Raw genomic sequence first — 27,943 nt, forward strand, 5'->3', positions numbered from 1 at the left:
AATCAATAGTGAGTGAATAAACAGTAAACTCGTTATCGTGTAATCTGTATTGTGTCAATCGAGTGTGAGACTAATAATCGAAAAAATTTCGATGTGTCGCGCATCTCTAGCAATCATAACCGTGCAGCAGATAACAACAATACATAGCATGAAGATTCGCTACGCTGCTACAAGGTGAGTGAGCAAGTGAGTAAGCAGGTGAGTGAGTGAGTGAGTGACCGAGAGAGTGTGAGTGAGAGACTGAATGAGAGAGTGTATGAGTGTTGCGTAAAAGAGAGAAAGAGAGCGAGAAAAAAAGTGCGTGCGTGTGTATGAATGTCTGTCCCTCCTACCCTCCCTCTCTCTCTCTTTCTCTCTCTTTCTCTCTCTCTCTCTCTCTCTCTCTCTCTCTCTCTCTCTCTCTCTCTCTTACGCACACACTCCGCCATACACACATCGCGTGTAGCAATCAGCTGATTGCAACGTCGGACGGCCGGCGATCCGGAACAACTTTTCATTATTAAAATAACGTTATTTTAAGGAACACGTATTTCTGACGTAATTCTAAGACATTTTCTTCTTTACCAAAATTTTATTTAAAGCATAATTTTATGTTATAAGATAAAATAGTTACCGACTCATGCGGTGATAATCACCCGTCGGGCGGTCAGCTGCGCCCGCGCTCGCGGCACGCCGCGCCGCTTCTGCCTGCCTTCTGTACCCGACGCGTGATTTACTAACTATTTTTGCTCATAATTCAAAAACTACGCTTCAAATCAAATTTTGGTAAAGGAAAAATTGTCTTAGAATGGTGTCAAGAATACGTCATTTTAAAGACATAACGTTTTTCAGGATCGCCCTGTATATATAAAATAAACGCACTTCTGCCGTAATATGCTTTCAACATCTACCGTGATTTCGAGGAAGAGGCGCGAAATACAATTGTACGATTAAACGAACTTACCTGTAAGTGAAGTTCTATCGTAATTGTATGCAGCGCCTCTTCCGAAGAGATCACTTCCCACCCACCCATAGCTAAGACATCTCTTAGCCCCTGAGGATTAGGGCAGTACTTTAAAGAAATGAAGCATAGAACACGTCGCAGGGACGTCGTGATAGCGAGTAAAAAATTTATTTTACTACTAACTTGTGGCGACATCGGCAGAGAGAGAGGAGGGTACTACCGGGTGATCTCTTCGGAAGAGGCGCTGCATACAATTACGATAGAACTTCACTTACAGGTAAGTTCGATTAATCGTACAATTATAATCATCTTCATCTTGCATTTCTTTTATTGTTCTTGCAATCCAATATTTTTACTTCAATACTCAAAAATCCACTCATACTTGTCGTTTTGCTTCCGCCTGGTGTTGTAATCGATTCCGCAGATCCTGTTGAACCCTGTCTATCTCTGAAGCTTCTCGATGATGATGTTGTCTTCTTCATGTCTGCTTCCTTATCACTTTCAATCATAAATTTCTCAAACGGGCCTTGGTATGGCACAGATTCATAGTTTTTATCATAAATTTTATGTGTACTTACACATCCCGGATGGTAAAAAAGTTTAACACATTTTTTACATGTCACTACTTGACTTTTTATTGCCTTCTTATATGCCGAGCATGGATATTCAACATATTCATCGTCCATACCGATCAAAATCGCTAATATCAGCGTGGTCGATTCACTTATGTGTCCACCTCCCACATGTCAGCACTTTTATCACCTTTAATGTCTATCTGTTGAGACTTCAATGTTCCATCCCGAGAAGAAAAAAATATTTCGTACGCTCACCAAACTGCATATCCCGGCTAAATAACACTCATGGTTAATCTCCGCCCATGCAGCTAAGACTTGAACAATTTTTTATCACTCTCCCTATCTATTTAACCACTTAATAATTAAAACTTTTACGGAGCGATGTTTGACACGTCCTCTCAATGGCAGAGAGAGAGAGAGAGGTTAGTATAAATTTATAAATATAATATTTAATTTTATATATAGCTATATTAAATTAATTCTTATTAATTGTATTTACTTGAAAACTAAACTAATGTAAATATAATGTTATTGTGTATCTAAAAATAGTTATTTTACTGCAGAAAAAAAAGATCCGTAGATATTAGTACGCAAGTTTCACCAAAGAGGATACGAATGCAACAAAACATAATGGAGAAAACAATAAAGAAAAAAGTGCGTATTTTGCAAAAACTTCTACATCGTCGGAACGAAAATATTGAAACAATGAATAATATTATTGATACTCTAAAAAACATATAATGCATGTAATTTGGATCTTGAACAGATATTACGTAACATTTTTTAGTGGCTTGAAATTAGAAGTTATTTTAAATGAATATAATAATAACAATATTGCTCCAACTCAGAGACGACACATCAGAAATGAAGCAATTTGCATTAACTTTATATTTTTATAGCCCAAAAGGCTATGATTTGCTTCGAGAAACATTATACCTACCACGTCCGTCAATATTATGAAAATGGATAGGAAATTATAATTGTAAGACAGGTTTTCTCTCGGAAGTTTTTGAATATTTAGAAATAGAATAAAAAACAATTTTTAAAAGATGTAGCTTTAATATTTGATTCGATGGCTATTCGCTCTCAAATTATGTATGATGTAAAATCCGATAAAAATAAAAGATATATTGATTATGTAGGATTGTAACTACAAATTCTAAAGATCTAGCTACAGAAGTATTAATTTTCCAGATAGTGTCATACACAAATCGATTTAAATGTCCAATTGCATATTTTTTTATTAATAAAATAAATGCGGATCTTCAAGTACATTTAATAAAATATGCTATTGAAAAACTGTATAAAATAGGTATAATAGTTCGTTCAATAACATGTGATGGAGCTAAAACAAATATTTCAACGTTTATATTACTTGGATGTAACTTTTCTATCGATAATATCAAAATTTCTTTCAAACATCCGCAGAATGAATCAAATATTTATTGTATTCTGAATCCATGTCACATGGTAAAATTATACACGTAATACCTTTGCAGAATCAAATATGATATCAGAAACTGGTAATATCTCATTTAATTACATAAAACAATTACATACAATTGAAACTAGTAATATCTCATTTAATTACATAAAACAATTACATACAATTCAAGAAACAATAGATTTGAAATTAGCTAATAGATTGTTATAATCATGTTTACTTTAAAAATAAGAAAATAAACTTACGCTTAGCAGTACAGACATTGAATAGTGCTGTTGCTAATGCAATTGATTTTATGGAAAAAACTGGGCACAAAGATTTCGCAGGTAGTGAAGCAACAGTAGAATTTATCCGTATTATTGATAGATTATTTAATATGATGAATGTAAGACAAATATTTAATACAAGTTTTAAATCACTTATGATAAAAAACTTAGAACTATTTAAACAGTATTTTGATGACAGCGTCATATATATTTCAAGTCTAAAAATTGATTGCATCAACATTTTTCGCCATCCTCGTCATACATTTGCATTAGGATTTGTAATAAATACTAAAAGTTTTTATAACTTAGCACATGTCTTATTATATAAAAAAGAAAATGCGTTACGATATTTTCTCCCATATAAATGTTCTCAACATCACATTGAATTATTTTTTTCACGATAAGAAGGCGTGGTGGAGAGAATAATAATCCTAATGTTTTACAATTTAAATGGGCTTTACGGCAACTTCTGTTTCGTAATTGTGCTCGCGCTAGTATTAATGCAAATTGCTTGGGTGACACTTCTGAGACACCTTCTATATTAAAATTTCGAACACTCAGACGTTCCATATATATAATAATAATACTGTACAACAAAATAAAAAAGAATTAGAATTACTTTCGGTTTTAATAGATAATATAGATCTTTCCTTTATTCAAGAGAATATTTTATATTATATAGCAGGTATTACTGTACGTTTACTATTAAGCGAAATATATTGTTATTATTGTACAAATACTTTAATTGATAAAAATGTAATACATGATAAGTTTCATACTTACGCAATAAATATGAATAAGTGTTGGAAAACCATAAAAAGTATTCCGGTTCGAAAATTCGCATAGAAAAATCAGCATTTTCATAATACGAGATTCAAAATTAACGGGCGTCGAGAAAATTCTCGAGATTTCTATTTATAAGAAAAAACTCGACCGTTATCTCGCGTTTTTTCATCGCTCAAGAGACGCTGGCCATAAACATTCACAATAACATTAGCAACCGTCGACAAAATCAGGGAGGCGTACGGGCATGCGCGCCCATATGTCACGATCAGCTGATTGTCAATCAGCTGATAGAAAAAGGTTGCGCGCATGACAATTAAAGAATTGTCAACGTCAGACCTCATCGGCGGCCAATTGTACGCGGCGCCCTGAGGTCATCGCCAAAGTACAAATTTTATTGGGCCACGTCGCAACAGGCCCAAAATTCCGCTCGCTTTATAACGGGCACCGCACGGCAAGTCTCGCACTTTTCTCAGTCTCACAAGTTTCGCTAATCGCTTTCTTTGTAGAACCGCTTTTGTCAAACCGCTTAGTTAAAACCGCAGTGTGAACCCGCTCGCTTATCTGTAAGGAGGCAGACAGAGTCTTCAGCTTTGTACATATACAGGGTGATTCTAAATAACTTTATGTTTTTGCAAAAACATAATCTTGACCGAATTCTAAGACGATTTTTCCTGTGGCAAAATTTCGTCCAAAGCTTAGTTTTTGAATTATTAAAGGAAGTAGTTAACGTATAACGGGTCGAATACAAGAGGCAGGCAAGGGTGGCGCGATTCACCGTCAGACGCGGGTGCTTACGCGGGGCGCCTGCTGCGATCAGCTGGTCGCTATACACATACAGACACACATGCGAACACATACATTCTCTCTCTGTCTGTCTGTCTGTCTGTCTGTCTGTCTGTCCGTCTGTCCGTCTGTCTGTCTCTCTCTCTCTCTCTCTCTCTCTCTCTCTCTCTCTCTCTCTCTCTCTCTCTCTCTCTCTCTCTCTCTCTCTCTCTCTCTCTCTCTCTCTCTCTCTCTCTCTCTCTTATTCGCTCACTCACCTGTAATTTTTTTTTTTCTTTTACGAGAGAGGGGAAAATGCATTTTATGCATACCCACCGGTCGATCCAGTGAGTTATGTGGGACTCGAGTACCAAGTCGAATTACCAACTCGGTACTCCCTACCCACTTAAAACCCCTCTCTTTTCACAAATTTCCTTTGACACACTGTCCCTCTGACTTCCCGAGATCTGTTTTCACATGACGTCAAAAAATAGTTATTATTACCTTGTCCGATGACTTTTGATGTATTGCTGTAATTGCTTGAAGGAGAAATGAATTTTCCGATAGATCGTACGTTCTCACATTTAACGTAGATATCACGTTGCAAAAGACAAGAAATCCACACTAAATTATTAACTGAAAGTTTTTCTTCTTTCATGAACTGTATTCTTTTATAAACTTTAACGTAATCACATTTATTTACTCACTCGATGAGACGAGAAATTTACTAATGACTCTATCACTAATCACTATTAATCACTGTCGAATAATAACTGTTGGCGATTAAAAATCACTCGATGAAAGAAACACGCGCGGACACGTTACTACACGACGCGACGACGCGACAATGCGACGATAATTACTCGGCGACTGAAAGCAGTTTTTTGTCATGGTAGGTTGCGGTAGGTTAAGGTACTACTGGCGCTATCGAACGCGATCATGTGTTCGATTGAAGAATGCGGTAAACATAATAAACATTTAACATATTAATATTATTATTATCATGAATGTGTGTGATATCCATACATCGTATGATATCTATTTAAAAATTAATTAGATTAAATAAGTGTTTTTAAAATATTTATTACTTTTACTATTATCATATAAAATATTTATATTAAATATTTATTTTATCGCCTCAACACAGTGACGTATGGCTTAGCGTGCGCACCATTCTTGGCAATTCGAACCCTCCGTCAACTTGCCGACGATGAAGGATCGAAGCATGCTCAAGGAGCGGACGCGCTGCGTCGCGACTGCTATGTCGACGACATCGTAACTGGAGCAAACACTTTACCCGAGGCGATCAACCTCCAAACGCAACTACGTGGGCTGTGTACGGCGGGCGGATTTCCGCTTTGAAAATGGGCCTCCAATAACAAGGAAGTCCTCACCGGAGTGGCACCGGAACATCAACTCCAGCAATCGCACCACGCGTGGGAGAGCGAAAGCCATTCCACTCTAGGCTTGAAATGGCATCCTGCGAGCGACACCTTCTCATTCGCAATCCAGCCACGCAAAGCTACATCCTTAACGAAGCGACGGGTCTTGGCAGAGACAACTCGACTCTTCGACCCGCTGGGCTGGCTGGCCCCAGTTGTGATTCGCGCCAAAATATTGATCCAGTCTGCATGGATGAAGCAACTGGACTGGGACTCTCCACTGCCACCAATGGACGAGTAGCAGTGGAAGCGCATCCTCGACAATCTTCCGCTTCTCGAGCAGGTGAAGGTGCATCGTTGGCTGGGCAGTGAGAACCCGGAGACGCATGTAAAACTTCACGGGTTTGCGGGTGCGTCAGAGCGAGGATATGCCGCCGTCGTCTACGTTCGAGTCGTGAGCCACGCCTCCACGATGGTTCGCCTGTTAGCTGCAAAAACGAAAGTGGCACCAATTAAACCTGTGTCACTACCGCGCCTCGAACTGTGCGCCGCAGTGTTAACTACTAACCTGTCATTCCATCTTCGCAAGTCTCTTGGCCTGTTTACAGCTCCAGTGTTCTTGTGGTCAGATTCCAAGGTCACCCTCCAGTGGATTCAAGGGCACGCTTCAAGCTGGAAAACGTACGTAGCGAACAGGGTGTCACATATTCAGCAGCAGCTCCCAGAGGCTCGATGGCGACATACACCCGGGCAAGACAACCCAGCCGATTGCGCCTCCAGAGGAATTGAGCCACGAGACCTACTGAATCATCCTCAGTGGTGGACGGGACCCTCGTGGCTCAAGAAAGACCCGTCATGCTGGCCAAAGGGCGAGCCCGCCATCGCTGACCTCGAGATTCCGGAAGCAAGGGCCACAACAATGAACACCGTCGCCAAGATCGAGACTGAACCGGAGCTCCTCCTACGATTCTCGGCTCTACACCGACTCCTCCGGGTCACTGCCTGGTGCTGTCGATGGCGACGCAGCGTAGTCCGCTCACGTCTCCGAGCCAACCCCAGAACAACTCTTCAACCAGACGAGCTTGATGCAGCCTTGTTCCAATGGCTTCGCATAGTGCAAGGCCAGCACTACCCCACTGAAGTATCCGCCCTCAAACAAGACCGGGCTGTGTCACACCGGAGTCAGCTCGCCAAGTTGAACCCCTTTCTTGATGACAATGGAGTTTTGAGAGTTGGAAGTCGTTTGAAGCATGCGGTGTTGTCACAGGACGAGCGACATCCCATGATCGCTCCACCGAAATCCTGGTTGACTCAACTCCTGGTGACCTCTTGCCATCGTCGGACGCTACACGGAGGAATTCAGCTCTTGGGTTGCTTCGCCTCCAATTTTGGATACCACGAGGTCGCGCCGTTGTTAAGAAATTGATCCATCGATGCATTACATGTGTCCGATGGAAGGCTGCTGTTCCACAACCTCTGATGAGCAGTCTTCCACGAGAACGGGTAGCTCCTGCCCGCCCATTTCTCCGGACCGGAGTCGATTATGCCGGGCCAATTCTTATCCGGACCAGCAAAGGGCGAGGCTACCGAGCGCACAAAGTCTTCATTGTCGTTTTCGTCTGTCTCAGCTCCAAGGCGGTTCATCTCGAGGTGGCATCGGATTACACTTCGGAGGCGTTCCTGGCTGCATTTCGCCGCTTCACTTCTCGTCGGGGTATCTGCAGCGAAGTGTATTCCGATTGCGGCACTAACATCGTTGACGCAAGTCGAGAGCTTCGGGAGATGTTCCACGCATCGTCAGCTGACGGCCGTCGCATCATTCAAATCACTGCTTCCGACGGCATTAAATGGAAATAAACCTGCTGCTCCTCATTTTGGCGGACTTTGGGAGGCGGCAGTGAAGTCTGTCAAATATCACCTGCGCAGAATCATCGGCGAGACAACCCTCACCTTCGAGGAAATGGGCACTTTCCTCGCGCAGGTTGAGGCATGCCTCAACTCGCGCCCGCTGCGAGCACTATCCGATGACCCCGACGATTTGACGGCACTCACTCCGGGACACTTCTTAATCGGAGCTTCTCTTCTGGCTGTTCCTGAGCCGTCACTCGTCAACCGTGTCGACAATTCACTCTTCCGTTGGCAACTCCTGCAGAGGATGCACGATCACTACTGGAAACGGTGGTCGCAAGAATACCTCCAGACGTTGGCCTCACGACCAAAGTGGACAAGGAACGAGATCGGTCCTAATGTCGGAGCCCTGTGCTTAGTGCGCTCCGAAGCAACGCCACCGAGCCGATGGCCCCTCGCTCGAATCGTCAAGCTCCACCTTGGGGACGACAACACCGTTCAAGTAGTGACCATTCGAATATCCTCTTCGGAGCTCGTCCGGCCGCTAACGAAACTGGTCCTGCTTCCAGGAGCTGACAACGTTTCGCAGACGCCGCCTCCGGATGCGTGAGATAACCGCAATTCCCAATCTCTCTGCTCAGATTATCGCTACATTTTAATCGCTCTCTTGAGCGTATTCCGCGTATTTCTCACATCTCACTCAACAGTTATCACCAATTTCACTCTCACGCACTTGCAACTCACAGCACTTAACGTAGCGATTCTTGATATTCACAATCATTTTGCATTTTCACAGCTTCACTACACTCGCCAAATCATTCACTAAAATTCCTTTGTAAATTTCACGTTAACCACTGTATACACTTCATAACATTCACGCGTTTACTTATTCTCGCGAAAGACCCATGCGAACTGATCTACGCATGCCCTTGTACTACGTCACTATCACATTTCGTTCAGTAATCGCTATCAACACAACTTCGATAGGACCGTGCGCGACCTGCTCGAGCGCGAACACACTCACGAATTTCGTCATGTACTGACGAGGCGGGCGGGATGTTCGAAAACCATAAAAAGTATTCCGGTTCGAAAATTCGCATAGAAAAATCAGCATTTTCATAATACGAGATTCAAAATTAACGGGCGAGAAACTTCTCGAGATCTCTATTTATAAGAAAAAACTCGACCGTTATCTCGCGTTTTTTCATCGCTCAAGAGACGCTGGCCATAAACATTCACAATAACATTAGCAACCGTCGACAAAATCAGGGAGGCGTACGGGCATGCGCGCCCATACGTCACGATCAGCTGATTGCCAATCAGCTGATAGAAAAAGGTTGCGCGCATGACAATTAAAGAATTATCAACGTCAGACCATCGGCGGCCAATTGTACGCGGCGCCCTGAGGTCACCGCCAAAGTACAAATTTTATTGGACCACGTCGCAACGGGCCCAAAATTCCGCTCGCTTTATAACGGGCACCGCACGGCAAGTCTCGCACTTTTCTCAGTCTCACAAGTTTCGCTAATCGCTTTCTTTGTAGAACCGCTTTGGTCAAACCGCTTAGCTAAAACCGCAGTGTGAACCCGCTCGCTTGTCTGTAAGAAGGCAGACAGAGTCTTCAGCTTTGTACATATATATACATACATTTCTTTCTTAAATTATATTTGTGGTGTTGTCTAAAAATAAAATCAAAAAACACAAAAAAATTACGTGGTGTGTGAAGTCCTTCAGTTTAATAAATTGTCTGTGGTCGTCTGTTCGCCGCGCTCTCAAAACTTATCGCTGTCGCGGCAATCCGCGTTCATCCGCGAACAATAAGTATAATTCCTTTACTCTTTTTGTAAATCACGGAAAACTTTATTATCCTTCAAATACCGTTTTTGAAATTATAAAAACCACAGAAATGATATTTAAAGTAGAAATTACTTTAGGCAATATACAGTAATCAAATTTTACATAACAAATAGTAATTAGCGTTATACAAAAATTATTACCAAAAATTAAAGATATTTTTTTGCCCAGACATCCAATTGTTAACAGCACAGGAAGCGAAGACTTACACGAAATTCAAATGATTAGAATAATATCTTCAAAATATATAAAGCTTCGCATATTAATGTACTGCAAAAAAATAACAGAGCGACATTTAAAAGACAGAGGAACAACTCGAGCCAAATTACATAAGACTATTTTATTTTATCACGTTTAATTAATTTTTCGTTTTTCTTTTATTTATATTGGTTTTATTTAAAAAAATTAATTTGATTTAATTTGAATTAATTTAATTTAATTTGATTTTATTTATTTCTTTACGTTACATTGAACTTTATGTTGTTCTTACGTAGAAGTTTAGTTTCTTAACATAAGAACAACATGTTCTTACCCACACAGCCGATCGTCGAGTAAGCGGCGTAGTCGGGCGCTAAAGCCTGAGACTACTACATTGCTGGTCACATGTTCAATCCCGGCCTGTGGTAGTTTCTTTCTTCATTTTTTTTTAACGCGAAATCTGCAATATTTATATAAAATAGTTAATTTAATAAATAATTTTGTTTTTTTGTTTTTATTTTGCATTACGAAAGGCAATTTAATTTATTTACGATACATCGTTAATTTACATTCAATTTCATAAACCCTTACGATTTTATATATTCTACTCGATATTAACAAAAAAAATTAATTAAATAATTACGCTACTATTTAAATATAATTATAATTTAATGTAAAATTGGGAAAAATATTTTTCGTATTAAATTATAATTATTTAATAAGTGGCGTAATTATTTAATTTATTTTTTTTGTTAATATCAAATAGAATGTATAAAATTGTAAGATTTTATGAAATTGAATATAAATTAACGATGTTTCATAAATAAATTAAATTGCCTTTCGTAATGCATGTTATAGTCCGAAAGACTATAACTTTGTAACGAGCGGTTTTTCGTGTACCGCGGAATCTGAATTATACGGATAGCCGTCGGATCCAGGTGGCGGAATCAATAATTCGGTGACGTGGATGTGTGTGAAATAATGTATTTATTGTTTCTGATGTATATGTACAAATGTGTTTGTGTGTGTGTGTGTGTGTGCGCGCGTGTATAAATGTATATGTACAAATGGGTTGTGTGTGTGTATGCGCGCGTATAATGTTAATGTACAAAGATGTATGCGTGTGAGTGTGTGCGCGTGTATAAATGTATAAATTAATACCGGGCGCGATGCACTCGCCCGTTTCCCGGTATCGGCGCGTTATTGTCGCGTTTCTTTGGCGCGATCTTGCGACTCGTCGGGCGCGTTTTTGTCGCGTTTTTTTGGCGCGGTTCTTCTCGCTCAGCTGTTCGGCTTTAAGTTGTGCGGCTTTAAATTCGGTCCGATATTCGGATTGCCTTTAATTCTTCCCAGATGGATTTTCGGGTTTTCGGAAGGCGTCGCGACGCTAGCAAGCGTCGGAGGCGGCTCTTGTTCCACCCCGTGAAGGCGCGATGCCTGATGAGGATCTCGGTTCGGAAGCGATTTCACAGGCACCGATATCGATCGGCAGAGGCAGCGTTCACACTACTTTCTGGCCTTGTTACTTTCGCAAGGATTTCTGTAGACTGCTTTGCTTGCCTTCTGACTAGCTCGGCGGCTTGAGAGGATCGCAAGGACCGTATGTGCCGTCGAGAGCCCGTTTTATACTCGGCTAATTACCCGCACCGGCGTATTCGGTAATTACTCCCACCGAGCGGCGGTAAAAATCGGAGCGGTTCGGATCCGCCCGGGGGAATTCAGGGTGCCGAACGCGGGTTCTCAGCCGCCGGTAATGGCTCCCGACGGCAGTCTCAATAGTTGAGAGTCCCTGCCCGGTTGTTCTCTACGTAAAAATGGGCGCACTGCGCCTCTGCCGTTGCCCGACCGATGTTCGTCGGGCGGCAGCTTCCGGCCGGTGTTCGCCGGGAAACGATGCATTCGGGGGTGCATCGTTACAACTTTATATTACCGTTAATATAAATTTTATAATTAAAATGCGATAGAATGTTCGCGAACCACGTAAAGCCGCCACCTCAGCGAATCACGCGCGAGTTCGCCAGTAACGCGAAAATGCCAACGAAGGGATTCGACTTTGAATCTTCTTCGCTTGCACTTAAACTTGACCGCCACGAAAAATCTTCCATGACCGTATATGGTCAAGTCGCTAGGCGATCCTCTCCAAAAACGAGGTGTTAAAAACCGTCCACCGCGAGTCCGCGGCGGACAGTCGTTAATTAAAAATCAATCGATAAAGAGTGCGAATTCGGGGCTAACCGCTATTTTACGCATCGAACGCTAAAGAAATCTGTTCGAACTCGAAATCTAATTGAATTAAGGACGATGCTGAGGATCTTAATTGAAAAAGGCTTATATCAAAGCAAGAAGATTTTTATATGTAACTAAATTTGTACAAAAAATAAAAATAATAATAATAAAAGTTCTACAACCAATCGGCGGTCCCGAGGCCTGGGTCCCTTTGGTTGGTTTCTCCCGGCTACCCCACATCCCGTGCCGCTCCCGGCACAACATCTTGGTGGCAGCGGTAGGATTGTCGAGATTAAACCGCCAAAAAAATCCTCCTGGACCTCTAACGTCTGTAACATAAGAAAATATTAAATTAATAAAGTGGACGGAACAACTACTATATTAAAGCAGATGGACTCAAGCAAGTCACGGCACGTAATACAAAGCCAACAAGCAATAAGGGATCACAATCAAGCAGTTGTAATCTGAAAAAGAGTACCCAAGGATCAACGTCGATCCACGACCTTCGTATAGGCAACGCATCGCCGACGGACAGCGCGTCACCGACGGACAACCCGTATCTACTAGCAGCGTCAGCAGTCGAGCGAACCGATAAGCAACCATGCGATTTATCGTACTACTACTGTAAGTCGAAATTTAATTTAAATGTCGGAACCGTTAAACCGAGTTCGATTTAATAGCCCGCGATTTTTGAGTGTGCCAGCACGATTGGCAAATAGACTAGGACTCGTAACACCGCTACAAGTTACGGAAGAAGCTACTCGCGATATACGAAATAGCGTGCGAAGAAATTTAGAGAATCAGTATTCGAGTTCCGAATCTTCCGAAGTGCGCGAACAAGACATTAACGATAATTTAGAACAGGACCGACAAAGCGTTAGTCGAGTTACTGTCAGGAGAAATTATTTGCCGATATCCTTTGATATTAGTTTCTTTGAGCCAAATCCCGAAAGAAATATGAATAACGAAGCCATCGATAGAGAAATCGAGCGCAGCAGATCAGACAAAATGCAGCCGCGAATTACGAAGACGCCGGTCGCCCGGTCGAAAGCACTAGTAATATACTATTAGCCGAACTCGTACATAGTTTTCGAGAAATGCAAGATGAAATAAGAGATTTACGCGAACAAGTGCGAAATATACATATCAATCAAGGAAACTTTAATGAGCCACGAGCAAATCTAAACGATGTCCCACCCGACGTGACGTACGGACGTACTGAACGCGATATCAGAAATAGATGTAGCGCAGTCCTACACTATCTACCATTAAAAGAAGCGCGATCAATAATTCCCGAATTTGACGGACATAAATTGCAAGAATTTTTAAACGCATGTACATACGCGGTACAAAATATTAATCCCGCGGATGAAGAATCATTGATGCAAGCGATTCTATATACTAAATTAAAAGGTAAAGCCATGCAAGACTTCGAGACGCGAAATATACAAACGTTCGAGGACTTAAAACAACAACTTGAAACGTGCTACCAAGCAAAACAAAGCACAACTCATTTGCAAACAGAATTTAATTCGCTAAAACAAAAATCAAGCGAAACCGCACATATTCGGGCAACGTGTCGATACACTAGTTATGAAGTTATATGAATTTATAGTGGAAGGAGAAGAACAACCTCCTTCATTCAAACAAGCGATACAAAAAACAATTAAAAAACAAGCTCTGATAAATTTCCAAATAGAATTACGCGATGAATTAAAAATTCTCGTGCGATCACAACGATATACTACGCTCCAAGAAGCAATAAATGGCGCGAGCGCGGAAGAGAAGCTCATCGGACCATCTGTCACACGAGCACCCGGCTTCTCTAATAAACATAAATTCCACGCTAAACACACGCGACCAACTCGAGACACAAATATACAGTGTTATAAATGCGGAAAATTTGGACATTACGGATTGCCGTAGCAATAGTAAATATACACTACCAAAATCGGAAAAATTTACGCGAATAAATACTGTAAATAAATTTTGCAAATATTATAAGAAATTTGGACACAGTCGCGATGAATGCTGAAATTTAAATGGACGACCAAAAACTAATATTAAAAATAATAAACAAATTAATAAAAATAATTATAAAGATAATACGCGTGAACAAAAGAATTCGCATTGATAGCGGAAAGAGCACCGACTCTGCAAGCAATAGCGAAGAGGAGTAGGGAGAAACGAAGAAGCAACCGCGACCTGCCCTAGAGTAACGCATGTTAAAAATATGCATGCATCATCTAAGAACGAATTATTACAAGTTACTTTACCAATTCGCGAAGTAAAAGGCGAAAAAATAAACATGCTATACGATTCCAGATCAACAATTTCGTTAATAAAATTAAAACATTTAAAAGACGATACATTAACATATGAAAAGAAAATAGCACTTATAGGAATAAGCGGACATAAAGTATACACAATAGGAAAAATGTACGCTGCAATAAAAATTAATAAGCATAAAATTAAACATGCATTTTACGTGATAAAAGATGATACTGCCATAGAACACGAAGGAGTTCTAGGATTAGACTTTCTTAAAAAACAAACAGCTAAATGCAATTACGAAACAAATGAGATAAAAATAAAAGACAGCACATTAAAACCCCATCCTTGCAATAAAATAATTTTAAATCCGCGTAGCGAGACGATAATACAAGCTACGACTAATCGAAATCGGATAGGGATAGTTCGAACAGAAGAAACCACACCAGGAGTTTACATCGGAAGCTGTCTGGTAGAACCGAAAAATTTTTCGTGTCCCGTGAGCGTAATAAATACGACCGATGAAACTATCGAAATAGTAACCCCCATCGTCACATTAGAGGACATTGAAGACAAAAAGAACATAACCGAAATAAATACAATAAAATCGAGGACGAAGATTAAAATGTTCCGCGAGTTCAGTGCATCTGACAATTATTGCGAATTCAACATTTAAATACAGAAGAGAGGCAGACACTCTTAAAAATCTGCGAAGAATTCAGCGATATATTCCATTTAGAAGGAGAACCACTGACTTGCACCGCGACGGTAAAGCATGAGATAAACATCTGTGCCGACACCGCGCCGGTGAACGTGAAACCGTATCGTTTACCCGAGACACACAAGACAGAAGTAAATCGACAAATTCAAGAAATGTTAAAGGACGAAATTATTCGAACTAGCTCAAGTCAATGAAACGCACCATTATTAGTAGTGCCAAAAAAAGCAGACACATCTGGAAAACCGAAGTTCCGAGTAGTAATAGATTTTCGGAAGCTAAACGAATTAACGATAGACGATTCATTTTGTTTTATTGAATTTAACGTTTCGACAAATAAAGTACGATAATAGACTATGCAGGTCGCTGAAGACGTCGACTTTGCCGAGCTTTAGACGAGTGATTTTTGATATAAGACGTGTTGTAGTTTTTGAACGATTTTATTTTAATAAACAGGTATAGAGACAACTCGCGACTAATCTCTCTTCGAAGAGCACACCGCTCCTTTCCTCGAACTCTCGAGCTCTTTTTGTTTACGTGTCTTGGTGTGAGTGTGTGTATTGATGTATACGAGTCAACTGTTAACAACGCGAAGAAACGAGAGCTATCAGATGTACTGTTCGAAGATTGTGAGAGTTTAGGTCACGATAAGCATACAAACTAAGAAATAAACATAAATTTAATCGATAGAACATTCGAGTATAAGGCGTTATGAGATATTATCACATGGTATGAGAATTTTCGGTTTCGATGAGGATAAAATTATTGTTTGATCTGAATCAATGATATTGTCTGAACATTCCGCCCGCCTTGGCGACTTCATGTTGTCAATACGGAGAGCTCATTAAACCGAGAAAAGAAAAGAAAAAACAAAACAAAAAAAAAGGGGGGGTCCACGCGATGACACTGTTTTAGCCTTCAGTGGTTGCGCTAGGTAGAGCACAAAGTTTCACTATGGGTCGTTTAAGCGTGGTAGTAGCTGTCTTGAGAGTCACCACTCGAACTAGACCGTCGGCTCCTGGATGGAGTTCAAGGATGCGTGCTAGAGGCCACTTGCTCGGAGGAAAGCGTTCGTCTTTGAGAAGAACTAAAGAGCCCATTTTAAATTGATCCTGCTTGCGGTGCCACTTTGTAGATGTTTGCATTTGATGTAAGTATTCCGACGATCATCTTTTCCAGAATGATTCTGTCATCTGACGAAGTAACTGGAGACGCGATAACCGAGTTTGCGGTAGATCCTCGAGAGATGCTTCCGGAACAGTCGAGAGCGCTGACCCTACGAGAAAATGTCCTGGTGTGATCGCAGTGAGGTCTGTAGGATCGTCCGAGAGAGCCGAAAGCGGACGCGAATTTAAGATCGCCTCGATTTGGATCAGGAGCGTAGAGAGTTCTTCGTAAGTCAGAGGAGTGTCGCCGATGATTCGCCGAAGATGAAATTTGACGGATTTCACTCCGGCCTCCCATTTTCCACCGAAATGCGGAGCGGAAGGAGGGTGAAACTTCCAAGTCACTCCATCGTTGGCCAGAAGATTTGCTATATGAGCCCATTCCTTTGATGACGCCTTGAAGAGTTTTGACAACTCTGAATCTGCTCCGATAAGATTCGTCCCGCAATCGCTCGTGATGGTAGAGCAGAGTCCCCGTCGTCCTGTGAAGCGTTTGTAGGCCGCGATGAAGCCTTCAGTCGTATAGTCGGTAGCGACTTCCAGGTGGATGGCGGAGGTGCTGAAGCAGGTGAAGATGATGAAGTAGACCTTGTACTTTTTGGCGCCTCGTCCACGAAATGTTTTAAGAGTCAGGGAACCGGCGTAATCCACTCCTGTATGGAAGAAGGGCCTGCACGGAATGACGCGTGAGGCAGGAAGATGACCCATGAGCTGTTGACCCGTGGTGGCGCGATGACGACAGCAAGTTACGCAGCGATGGATAAATGAGCGGATCGGAATACGACCGCCGATGATCCAAAATTTTTGTCGAATGGATGTGAGTGTGAGCTGAGGTCCTCCGTGAAGGGTGCGCCTATGATGATGGTCAACAACAAGCGTGGTCAGACGAGAGTCCCGCGGTAGAATGAGTGGATGTTTCACTGAGAAATCCAGATGAGAGTTATAAAGCCGTCCACGCAGTCGGAGAAGCCCGTTGTCAAGTATTGGGGTGAGGCGATGTAGCAGACTTGTTGATTTGAGAGATTTGTTGCTCTGCAAAAATCGAATCTCTGGTGAGAAATATGCTTGTTGGGTGAGCCTTACCCAGAAAAGAAGTGCAGATTCCAATTCTGCAGGAGTGAGGATGGTTTCTTGAGAGTGAGCGATAGGTAGACCTCAAAACCGATCACGAGAACGCAGTAGCCATGCAGTGGTGCGGATAAGTGCTTTGAGTGATGAGTATCGATCGAGGAGATCCCAGAGGTTGGATTCGGAGGTTTCGGTAGCCATTGAGCAGATACTTGGACGTTCTTCAAGATCGTCCGTCGCGTTGCAGGTGGGAATGAAAGACGGCCACGAGGTAGAGTGATTGCGGAGCCATTGAGGTCCATTCCACCACAGTTGTTGCTGCTCGAGAAGTTGAGGAGATACGCCTCGAGAGGCTAAGTCTGCTGGGTTCTCTTCCCACGTGATGCCAGCGAGAGTTTGAGAGTTCCTGTATTAATGAAACCCGATTGCGAACAAAATGCTTCCAACGAGATGGGTGGCTTCTGATCCATGTGAGTGCTACCGTAGAGTCAGTCCAAAGATGAGTGGATATTTGATGGAGATCGAGCACGTCGCGGAATCGAAGTATCTGACGAACGAGGAGAACGGCAGCTGAAAGCTCGAGTCGTGGGATTGTCATACGTTTGAGCGGAGCTACTTTTGTTTTAGCACTAACGAGCGTCACACGAGCGTCGTCGAGGTCACTCAGAACGCGAATGTAGATGACTGCGGCGAGAGCACTTTGAGATGCGTCCGAAAACCCATGAATCTCGAAAGCGAGAGTGGAAGTATCGGTTCCGAACCAACGCGGAATGGAAATTGTCTTCACTTTCTCGATTTGCGTCGTGAATTGAGACCAGCGAGATCGAAGCTCTTTGGGAAGTTCTTCGTCCCAGTCAAGTCGGATAGCCCAGAGTTCTTGCATGAGGATCTTCGCCGTGACGACAATCGGAGCGAGCCACCCGAGTGGATCAAATATCCGTGCGATGAACGACAGCACTGCTCGCTTTGTGATAGACTCGGATTTCGTAGGCAATGGTGCTGAGAAAACGAAGCTGTCTGAACTTTGATCCCATTGGATGCCGAGCGTGTGATGTATGGTTCGGTCTTCGACTAGGAGTTTCGCTGATGCTTCGTGATGTTGATGTGGAATGTCGACTAGGATGTCGGGATCGTTGGCGATCCACTTCCTGAGCGTGAAACCGCCCGCCGTGAGTATTTCAGTGAGCTGACGAATTTGTTCCTGGGTTTCCGAGAGGGTTGCTGATCCGGAAAGGATGTCGTCGACGTATGTATCGCGGCGGAGAATGTCTGCAGCGAGCGCTTGAGAAGCGTCGGCTTCGAGAGCGAGTTGGTGCAAGCAGCGCAGTGCGAGATACGGAGCGCAAGCGAGACCATATGTCACGGTGCACAGCTGATATTCTTGTACGTCTTCTTGTTGAGAATTCCGCCAGAGAATTTTTTGAAGAGGCCAATCCTCTTGGTGAACTCGAATTTGGCGATACATTTTCTCAATATCGGCCGCGAACACATATTGATGATGACGCCACCGGAGAAGGATGTCTGTAAGATCTGTTTGCAGTTTCGGTCCGATGTGAAGAGCATCGTTCAATGATAGACCGAGATTCGTTTTTTGAGATCCATTGAATACAACTCGGAGCTTGGTGGTTGAGCTAGCTTCACGAATAACGCCATGATGCGGCAGAAAGAATTCCCGTTGAGAGCGGTTAGAATGGGTGAGGAGACGCATGTGATCGAGTTCACGATATTCGCGCAGGAAATCGATATAAGAGAATTTGAGGACGGCGTTAGATTTGAAGCGGTTTTCCATTCGGAGCAGGGATCTGAGCGCGGGAGTACGAGAGTCACCGAAGTCCTGTACATTTCTCTTGAACGGCAGCCGAACCACGAATCGCCCATGCAGATCGCGAGAGTGCGTCGATTTAAAGTGTTCTTCACATTGAGATTCTTCTGGCGTCATGCTTGACTGAGAGCTAGGCACTAGTTCTTCTTGAGTCCAGAAGCGTTGTAGTAGATCGAGAAGCTCCAAATCGAAGCAGCATTGCATTCCGGTAACTGAGATATTGTTTGACGCATGAATCTTGAGGTTGTCGTACGAGAGCGGTCCAGAGAGTATCCATCCGAGAGAGGTTTTTTGAGCAATGGGCTCTCCGATTTTTCCTCGATAAAGACCCTCTTCAAGAACTTGAGCGTAGACATTTGCTCCGAGAATCATGTCAATTTTGCTAGGGGTGGCGAAGGTCGGATCTGCGAGTGGAAGCCCTTGTATATGAGACCACAGAGCATGTTCAATGTGAGCATGTTCATGTTCAGGTGGTAGATAGGTTGTCAATTTCGGCAACACAAGAGCGTCGATGTTGAGCGAGATCGCTGAGCTGATCCTTGAGACAATGGTGAGCGAGACGACTCCGTTAGAAACGGTGCTGCGTTGGGCACCGATGCCGAGAATAGGGATCACTGCAGCGCGACGCGGGAGCTTTAACGATTGAGCGGCGGATTCTGAAATAAATGATACTTCTGAACCTTGATCCAGCAGCGCGCGAACATGAGAAAGTTCTCCGTGACGAGAGCGCAAGGTAAGAAGAGCCGTTGCAAGGAGAACTGACGGAGTGCGACGTACAATGCCTGACTGTGCAGTGTGACTTGATGTTTCCGATCTTGCTGCATCTGTATTGAAAGAGATAGTTGAAGTTCCTTGTGAACTGTTGAGCATAGAGGATGTTGGTTGAGCCATTGCTGCCGATGTTGTCGCCGCGCTGGTCAGTGCGCTGATAGCGGGGTGCAATGTGGTGCGATGCTGTTTACGGCAGGTGCGACAGCGCTTTGAGTTGCGACACGCCTTTACTTGGTGCGGTCCGAGACAGTTAAAACATAGATTTTTCGATTTAATGAATTCCTGGCGTTGATCGAGTGGTTTTTCCAAGTATTTCGGACATGATGAGAGATAGTGTTTCGAATCGCACAATGCACACTTCTGTTCAGTTGTGGCGGTAGTAAATGATCGAACGCCAGCGGAAGTTCGAGAGGAAGTCGTACTTGAGATTTGTTGTTTTCGCGGGAGCGATCTTTCAAGGGCCTTGAGAGTGTAGATACGGCTAACGAGAAATGTTTCAAGATCGGCGAAAGATGGCGGGTTGGATTGTGCACCAAGGTTTTCTTCCCATCGTCGGAGAGATTCCGAATCGAGTTTCCTTGTTATCATGAATATGATGAAGAGATCCCAGTGACGGACTGGGCAATCGAGAGCTTCGAGGGCACCAAGAGCTTCTTTCACATCGCCGAGAAGTCGCTTCACGTCCGCTGCGCTTTCGGGTTTTATCTTCCGCGTTGCGAATAGCGATGCGAGTTGCGCGTCGATGAGAATCCGCTTGTTTTCATATCGAGCGACGAGAGTATCCCAAGCCCGAGCAAAGTTCTCGCCCGAGATAGTTATATTCTTTAGATGTTGCGACGGTTCTCCGGAGAGGCTCATTTTTAGATAATGTAGTTTTTCGACCGCTGAGATATCGGAGTTCTCGACAATCATCGACACGAATAGATCACGAAAATGACTCCACTGCAAGTAATCGCCCGAGAATGTCGGAAGATCGATGCGCGGCAACCGACGAGAGCGTGTGGTGGCGGAGGAATTCAGCGAGATTTCGGTAGACGGTGTCGTTTGATTTGCGGCTGGATTGAGACTGTCCAGGGTGTTGAGCAAGGCACCATGAGCTTCGATGAACTCCTCTTCGCATACTGAGTACAGATCTTCCTTAAAATACGGCAGCTTTCTTTGTTCGCCGGGGCATGATTTGAATAAACTCTCGTGATTATTTTGGAATTTTTCCTAGTTGGCTTTAAGGGCTTCCATACGACTTTGCACATTGCCACGATTCGTTTTGGAGGGGCCGAGTTTTTTCAGATTGTCCACTGCACGTGAGATAACACCGAAGAGTTGATGTCGTCGCTCGATGACACTTTCGATGGTTGCCATTCTTGAGATGTTGATTTCACACAAACTGGCACTATTGGAGAATGAGCTGAGAAGACTAATGCACTCGCGAACGTTTAAGTGAAATTGAGAGTGATTAGGCATAGAGGAATCCACGAGTTCGATAAAATCGTTAGATAGAGAATTTTCAAACAAAAGCTATCACCTTGAGAACTCTCGACAAGTTCGGTAGAGTTCAACCGAAAACTTATTCGCGTCGATTATCCGCGAGATTTTAAGCCGGCGAATCCGGCTCGAAGGACCAATGTTTTATTGAATTTAACGTTTCGACAAATAAAGTACGATAATAGACTATGCAGGTCGCTGAAGACGTCGACTTTGCCGAGCTTTAGACGAGTGATTTTTGATATAAGACGTGTTGTGGTTTTTGAACGATTTTATTTTAATAAACAGGTACAGAGACAACTCGCGACTAATCTCTCTTCGAAGAGCACACCGCTCCTTTCCTCGAACTCTCGAGCTCTTTTTGTTTACGTGTCTTGGTGTGAGTGTGTGTATTGATGTATACGAGTCAACTGTTAACAACGCAAAGAAACGAGAGCTATCAGATGTACTGTTCGAAGATTGTGAGAGTTTAGGTCACGATAAGCATACAAACTAAGAAATAAACATAAATTTAATCGATAGAACATTCGAGTATAAGGCGTTATGAGATATTATCACATGGTATGAGAATTTTCGGTTTCGATGAGGATAAAATTATTGTTTGATCTGAATCAATGATATTGTCTGAACACATTTCTATTGCCTAATATAATCGATATTCTGGATCAGCTGGGAAATGCGAAATATTTCACCACGTTAGATTTAGCATCAGGATATCACCAAATACCAATGGCTGAGAGGGATAAAAATAAAATCATCATCTTCATAGGACTCGCAGGATATTACAGAAAATTTATTGAAAACTTTTCAAGAATTGCTAAACCGTTAACAAAATTAACGAAAAAATCAGAAAAGTTCGAAAGAACAACGGAGCAGCAAGCAGCATTTGAACTGCTAAAGGAAAAGTTAATGACCATCTTATGTCCCCCTTGAAACCATATAACTTTTGTCTGAAACGTTTTTTTCTACAATCAAAATTAAAAGTTATTCGGGGTGATCGATTAAAATGGGACACCCTGTATATACAGGGTGAGCCATTTTAATTAACGCACGCAATTATTTCGGAAACAAAGCATTTTAGAGAAAAATGTTTCAGACAAAAGTTTTATGGTTTCGAGGGGGCCATAAGATGGTATCATTGGTTTGACCTTGAAGAGTTATTTGAAGGTCACATGAAGGTCACCTTCAATTTCTTAAATGGAACCTACTATTTGTCATTGCATACTCTTGTAGCTTATCTCGAGAGCTTTCCAAAACACTTTAATTAAGTACCTTTTCGTTAAGTACTTTTTGAGTTATGAGGTTTAAAATAATTTCTTAATTTTACATAAACCGTAAAATATCTTGTAAAATATTCATTTTTCGATTATCTTACCTTAATACTTTTACGTACAAAATAATGAGAGGAATCAACTGGTGTAAAGAAAACACATAGTTGTTTTGAAGAAAAAATATATAATTTGCAATTAACAATTCCATATTTTTTCTTAAAAACAACTATGTGTTTTCTTTACACCAATTGATTCCTCTCATTATTTTGTACATAAAAGTATTAAGATAAGATAATCGAAAAATGAATATTTTACAAGATATTTTACGGTTTATGTAAAATTAAGAAATTATTTCAAGCATCATAACTCAAAAAGTACTTAACGGAAAGGTACTTAATTATAGTGTTTTGGAAAGCTCTCGAAATAAGCTACAAGAATGTACAAAAATATATAGGGTATTCCATTTAAAAAAATTAAAGTGACCTTCACGTGACCTTCAAATGACTCTTCAAGGTCAAACCAATGATACCATCTTATGGCCCCCTCGAAACCATACAACTTTTGTCTAAAACATTTTTCTCTATCTTGCTTATTTTTCGAGTTATTTGGCTGCCTAAGTTAAAATGGGTCACCCTGTATATATATATATTTATTTATTTATTTATTTATTTATTTATTTGTTACAGTTTCACGCTTGCCAGCGACAGGCTCGAAAGCAAGCGAGATTATATCTGCATCAAAAATTATTTTCACCTTTTTTATTATCTTTGCAATAAAAATATAAGCATAAAAAGCAATATAAATATATAACATAAGTAGGGATTAAATAGATCTTAATTTCAATGTTGTGTACTGGCTCGATAGAAAACGTTCGGTCTTATATAATGTACTATGCTATGAGATGCAGAGTTCGGATCCGAGTTTCTCGATAATTTTTTTTTATTTATTTAAATCTATCTTATGATCGAAACGTATTTGAAAAATGCAATTATATTATGAGCAAAGAAAAAGATGTATAAAAATTTCTTTTATTTTTATAATCTAGTAAAAATAATAACTATTAATTTTACTACATTATAAATATGAAAGAAATAATTGTTATACATCTTTTTCTTTGCTTATAATATAATTTCATTTTCCAAATGCGTGCGATTATACGATAGATTTAAATAAATTAAAAAAGAATTGTCGAGAAACTCGGATCTGAACTCTCCATCTTATTGCATGTAAGACCAAATGCTTTCCGTCGAGTCACTACACAACATTAAAATTGAAATCTATTTAATCGCTACTTATGTTACATATTTATATTGCTTTTTACACTTATATTTTTATTACAATGGTAATAAAAAAGGAGAAAATAATTTTTAATTATCTTTTTTTCCGAAATCGTTTTATCGAAATTTACTTTAAATATAATTAAAACATTAACTTCATAATACATTTATATATGGGACATAATAGTCATCCACAATTATGGACGTAGCAAGGACACACCAAACACGAGGTTTGTTCGCGTCGCATGCCCCAACATACTCCTACTCACTCCAATGTGCTCCAATACGTTCGCGTCACCGGAACTAATATGACAACTAGGTGTTCGCGTCGCCATAGAACATACTCTATGGAGCAATTAGGAGCATGCTCCATTTGCCTCACCTTCGAAGGTGGTGCAGTTGGGGCAAATGTGCGCGCATGCGTAATATATAAAATATGAATTGATGGCCGATTGTAATGTGCGATTGGTTAGAAGCAAAAAAGGAAGGGGAAATGCCTCAAGTCCGTTCGTGTCACCAAGCGTTGGTGCACATAAATTCATCTGCTCTAACCATCATCTTACCTGTAATCCAAGTATTCTCTGGTGTACATTGGAGCATGCGACACGAACAAACCTACGGTGTTTTATCGTGCTATCGAAAGTGGATGTGACCCTGTAATTCCAAGCGGCTGTAAAATGGATGTAGAGGCGCTACTGTACGAGACCGAAAAGCTATCGTAAGGAAAACGGCCGGATGGCCGCTCTCAGGCGTAGGATATTGGAGTAGCGCATGCGCATGCGCATTCTTTGATGTGTTCGTATTTGAGTCGGACTGAATAGCAGAGATTAAAGAAGGACGGTGTAATGAAAAGAAAGGACAATCCCATAAAATTTGGTCAATATCTTGAGAGGAATGTCCACACGTATAGGCAGGCGAGTTGATAACATTAATACGATGCAGGCTTTGGTTAAGATTGTAGTGATTCGCACCGATTCTTGAAATTGTGACTATTTCTTGACGGTTAATTTTGAGTTTCAGGAAAGATTGAGAAAAAACTTCGTGTAGTGACTAAAGTAAAGCGAGCCTTTCCTTTGAGCTTGCGATAAGAGCATATCATGCGTGGATTTGATTAGGACTTCCTTGGAGTGAGTGTAAAAGTCAGTGTAAGGAATGAGAAGGAAAAAGGGATACCCGAAATAGATGCGTCTTTGGCCAATAAATCAGCGATTTCATTTCCGAGAATACCAACATGAGCAGGGATCCAGACAAGATTAATTTGAAAATTGGACTGATTAGCAATTCTAAGATGATGTTTAATAGAGAGAATGATGTGACTGTAATGAAAGGAGTAGGGGAAGAAATTGCTTCTAGGACGCTTTTAGAATCTGAAAAAATCGAAGCTTTAGGGATATTTGCGATCACGAATCAATTGAATAGAATAAAAAATGGCCAATGCCTCTCCAATAAAAAAGGATTAATCTTATATTGTTTGACAAAATTCAAAGATGGAGAATAGATAGCTGTACCGACAGAGCCGGAAGAACCTGTCTTGGAAGCATCAGTAAAAAAATCTGAAAATTGATAAAGAAATCATAGTAAAGAGATTGAAATATGAACTGGGAAAAGGGAGAAAAGATTCGATATCCTCAACATGTTTGGAGGAAGTAAAAATTACCTTTGGAATATAATTTAGAGATAAATAAGGAAAGCAGTAAACGGGAGGACGTCTGAAAGTAGCAATTTTAGTTTTATGTTTCTTTAATGAAATGAAAGCTTTGTAGAGAAGAAAATTATTAAAAATATTATGACGATTATTGTTAATCAGGCTGAGTTGTAAGTCATATAGTTTGTCCAAAAGAATATTATCTTCAAAAGCAAAGGATTTGATGATAATTTTGGAAGCTAGAAATTCAAATCTATGTTTGAGACTAGGAACGCCAGACTCACCAAGAACCACGTTGGAAGGAGTGGATTGCCTAAGACCTAAACAATATTTGAGGGAGCGCCTTTGTATTTTCTTTAATTTTTCTATAAGACCTTTATTATTCATAGACCAAAAAAAAGATCCATATTCCATTGAGTCTGACCAAAGCTTTATAAATACCTAGCATAGTACATGGATGGGCTTTATAAATACCTAGCATAGTACATGGATGGGCACATGGATCCACCATATACCTCTAAGGGATTTGAGAATATTGGCGAGTTTGCTGCACTTAGCTGCAAGATATTTGATTTGTTCATGACCACTTAGATTGGAGTCGAGAATAACACCAAGAAATTTATAAGGAGATGAGTTGATACGAGAGCCTTCAAAATTAATAAAAAGGCCATTGTTAATGAGCCTTTTTCTAGTAAAAATTAGGAAAGCAGAAGGGGAAACTTCTAGGCCTCTTGAGCGAAGATGGGAGGATAATCGATTAGCTGAAAGTTCTAAAAAATCTCTTAAAGAAGAAGCGAAATTATCAGACCGAGAAAAAATAGCAATGTCATCAGCGAATGAAAAATGCTACAATTACGAGAGATAAAATTTTTACAATTAGCAGTAAATGTTAAAAAGAAGAGGGCTTAGGATAGATCCTTGAGAGAGGCTTTTGCGGGAGAAAAAGGTATCTGAAATATCATCATTTATGTAAAACACACTTTACGAAGAGATAAGATTATATATGAACCAACATATCTTAGGAGGAAGACCTCATTTAATCAAATCTTTAAGAAGAAGTTTGGGAACAACATTATCGAAGGCTCCTTTAATGTCGAGGAATAAACATGTCGTGAATTGGCGGAGAACAAAACCAGTGAAAATTTCAATAGTTAGAATATCAAGATTGTCTTGGCAAGATTTTCTTTTCCTGAAACCAAACTGGATGGAAGAAGATCATTAGATTCAATCCACCAATCTAAGCGATTTAAAATTAATTTCTCAAGAGTTTTTAAAAAACAAGATGTAAGAGAAATGGGCCTAAATTTACCGAGAACAGTTTTAGGTATAAGAAAAACTAAAGATTGAGACCAGGATTCGAGGAAGAGACCCGTCTAAAAGGCTATTAAGAATAGAAAGAAGAAAATAGAGATAAAGCGAAGGGAGCAAAGAAATAATGTAATAATCAAATTGGTCTAAACCAAGAGAGGATTTAATTTTGAATTTTTTGATAATTGATTTAAATTCTTCTAAGGAGAAAGGATCGTTGAAGATTCCTCAACCAAAGCGGGACAGATATCGGACATCACCTGAGAGATTCCGGGAGGGATTTCATAATTAGAATAAATTATAGGAGAAAGCGGGTTGAGATGCTGATTTTTGAACCGTTTAATGAGGTTCCAAATATAAGTAATAGGAGTACGAGGAGAGAGAAATTGACAAAAGTTCTTCCAACCTTTTCTTTTTTTCAGATTTAAAAGTACATTTAGCAATCGCTTATGATCTCTTAAATTCAAGAAAATTGGTAAAAGATTTCTCTTATAAGCGGAGGCTGCTTTTCTTCTATTTTGAAGAGCTACATCGCAAGTCTCAATCCACCAAGGAACGGGTGGAGAAGTGAGACGATGTGTCTTGATAGGAGTTTTAGAAGGAAGTCTCTGCCTGTTTTTTGGGAGATTGGATCTAAAAAAAAGTGAAGAAGTTATATTTTTCTAATGTAGAAAGATTTGGATTGGATAATTGAGATGAGAGATCCTGATAATTTAATTGAAGAGAATTAATAAAATCTTTTCTTTCTTGAGCAGAGAGTTTGATTTTATGAAAGAAGAAAGTTTTGGTGTTAAAATGATAGTTTAGGGCAGTGCTGAGATTTACTTGCAACTTTCGGCCGAATTTCTTAGCTTACGCCT

The 27,943-nt window shown here is 40.9% G+C and overlaps 2 protein-coding genes across 2 annotated transcripts; one reads left to right on the forward strand and one right to left on the reverse strand.

Moving 5' to 3' along the window:
- Positions 1–6,630: 6,630 nt before the first annotated feature.
- LOC145962274 (uncharacterized) lies at positions 6,631–7,584 on the forward strand. The gene has a single exon (XM_083083238.1). The coding sequence runs from the start codon at positions 6,631–6,633 to the stop codon at positions 7,582–7,584; it is 954 nt and encodes a 317-aa protein (XP_082939364.1).
- An 8,600-nt stretch (positions 7,585–16,184) lies between these two features.
- On the reverse strand, positions 16,185–26,356 carry LOC145962275 (uncharacterized). The gene is made up of 5 exons (XM_083083239.1): positions 26,250–26,356; positions 18,227–21,256; positions 17,720–17,913; positions 16,472–17,593; positions 16,185–16,360 (listed from the first exon to the last, which is right to left on the reverse strand). Exons 1-5 carry the CDS (start codon positions 26,354–26,356, stop codon positions 16,185–16,187), a joined length of 4,629 nt encoding a protein of 1,542 aa, XP_082939365.1.
- Between the last annotated feature and the right edge of the window lie 1,587 nt (positions 26,357–27,943).

The sequence above is a fragment of the Camponotus vicinus genome, unplaced genomic scaffold, assembly GCF_025532165.1.
Source record: "Camponotus vicinus isolate PSW18456_S1 unplaced genomic scaffold, iyCamVici1.0 SCAF_11, whole genome shotgun sequence".
In the NCBI taxonomy this organism is placed as follows: Eukaryota; Metazoa; Arthropoda; class Insecta; order Hymenoptera; family Formicidae; genus Camponotus; species Camponotus vicinus.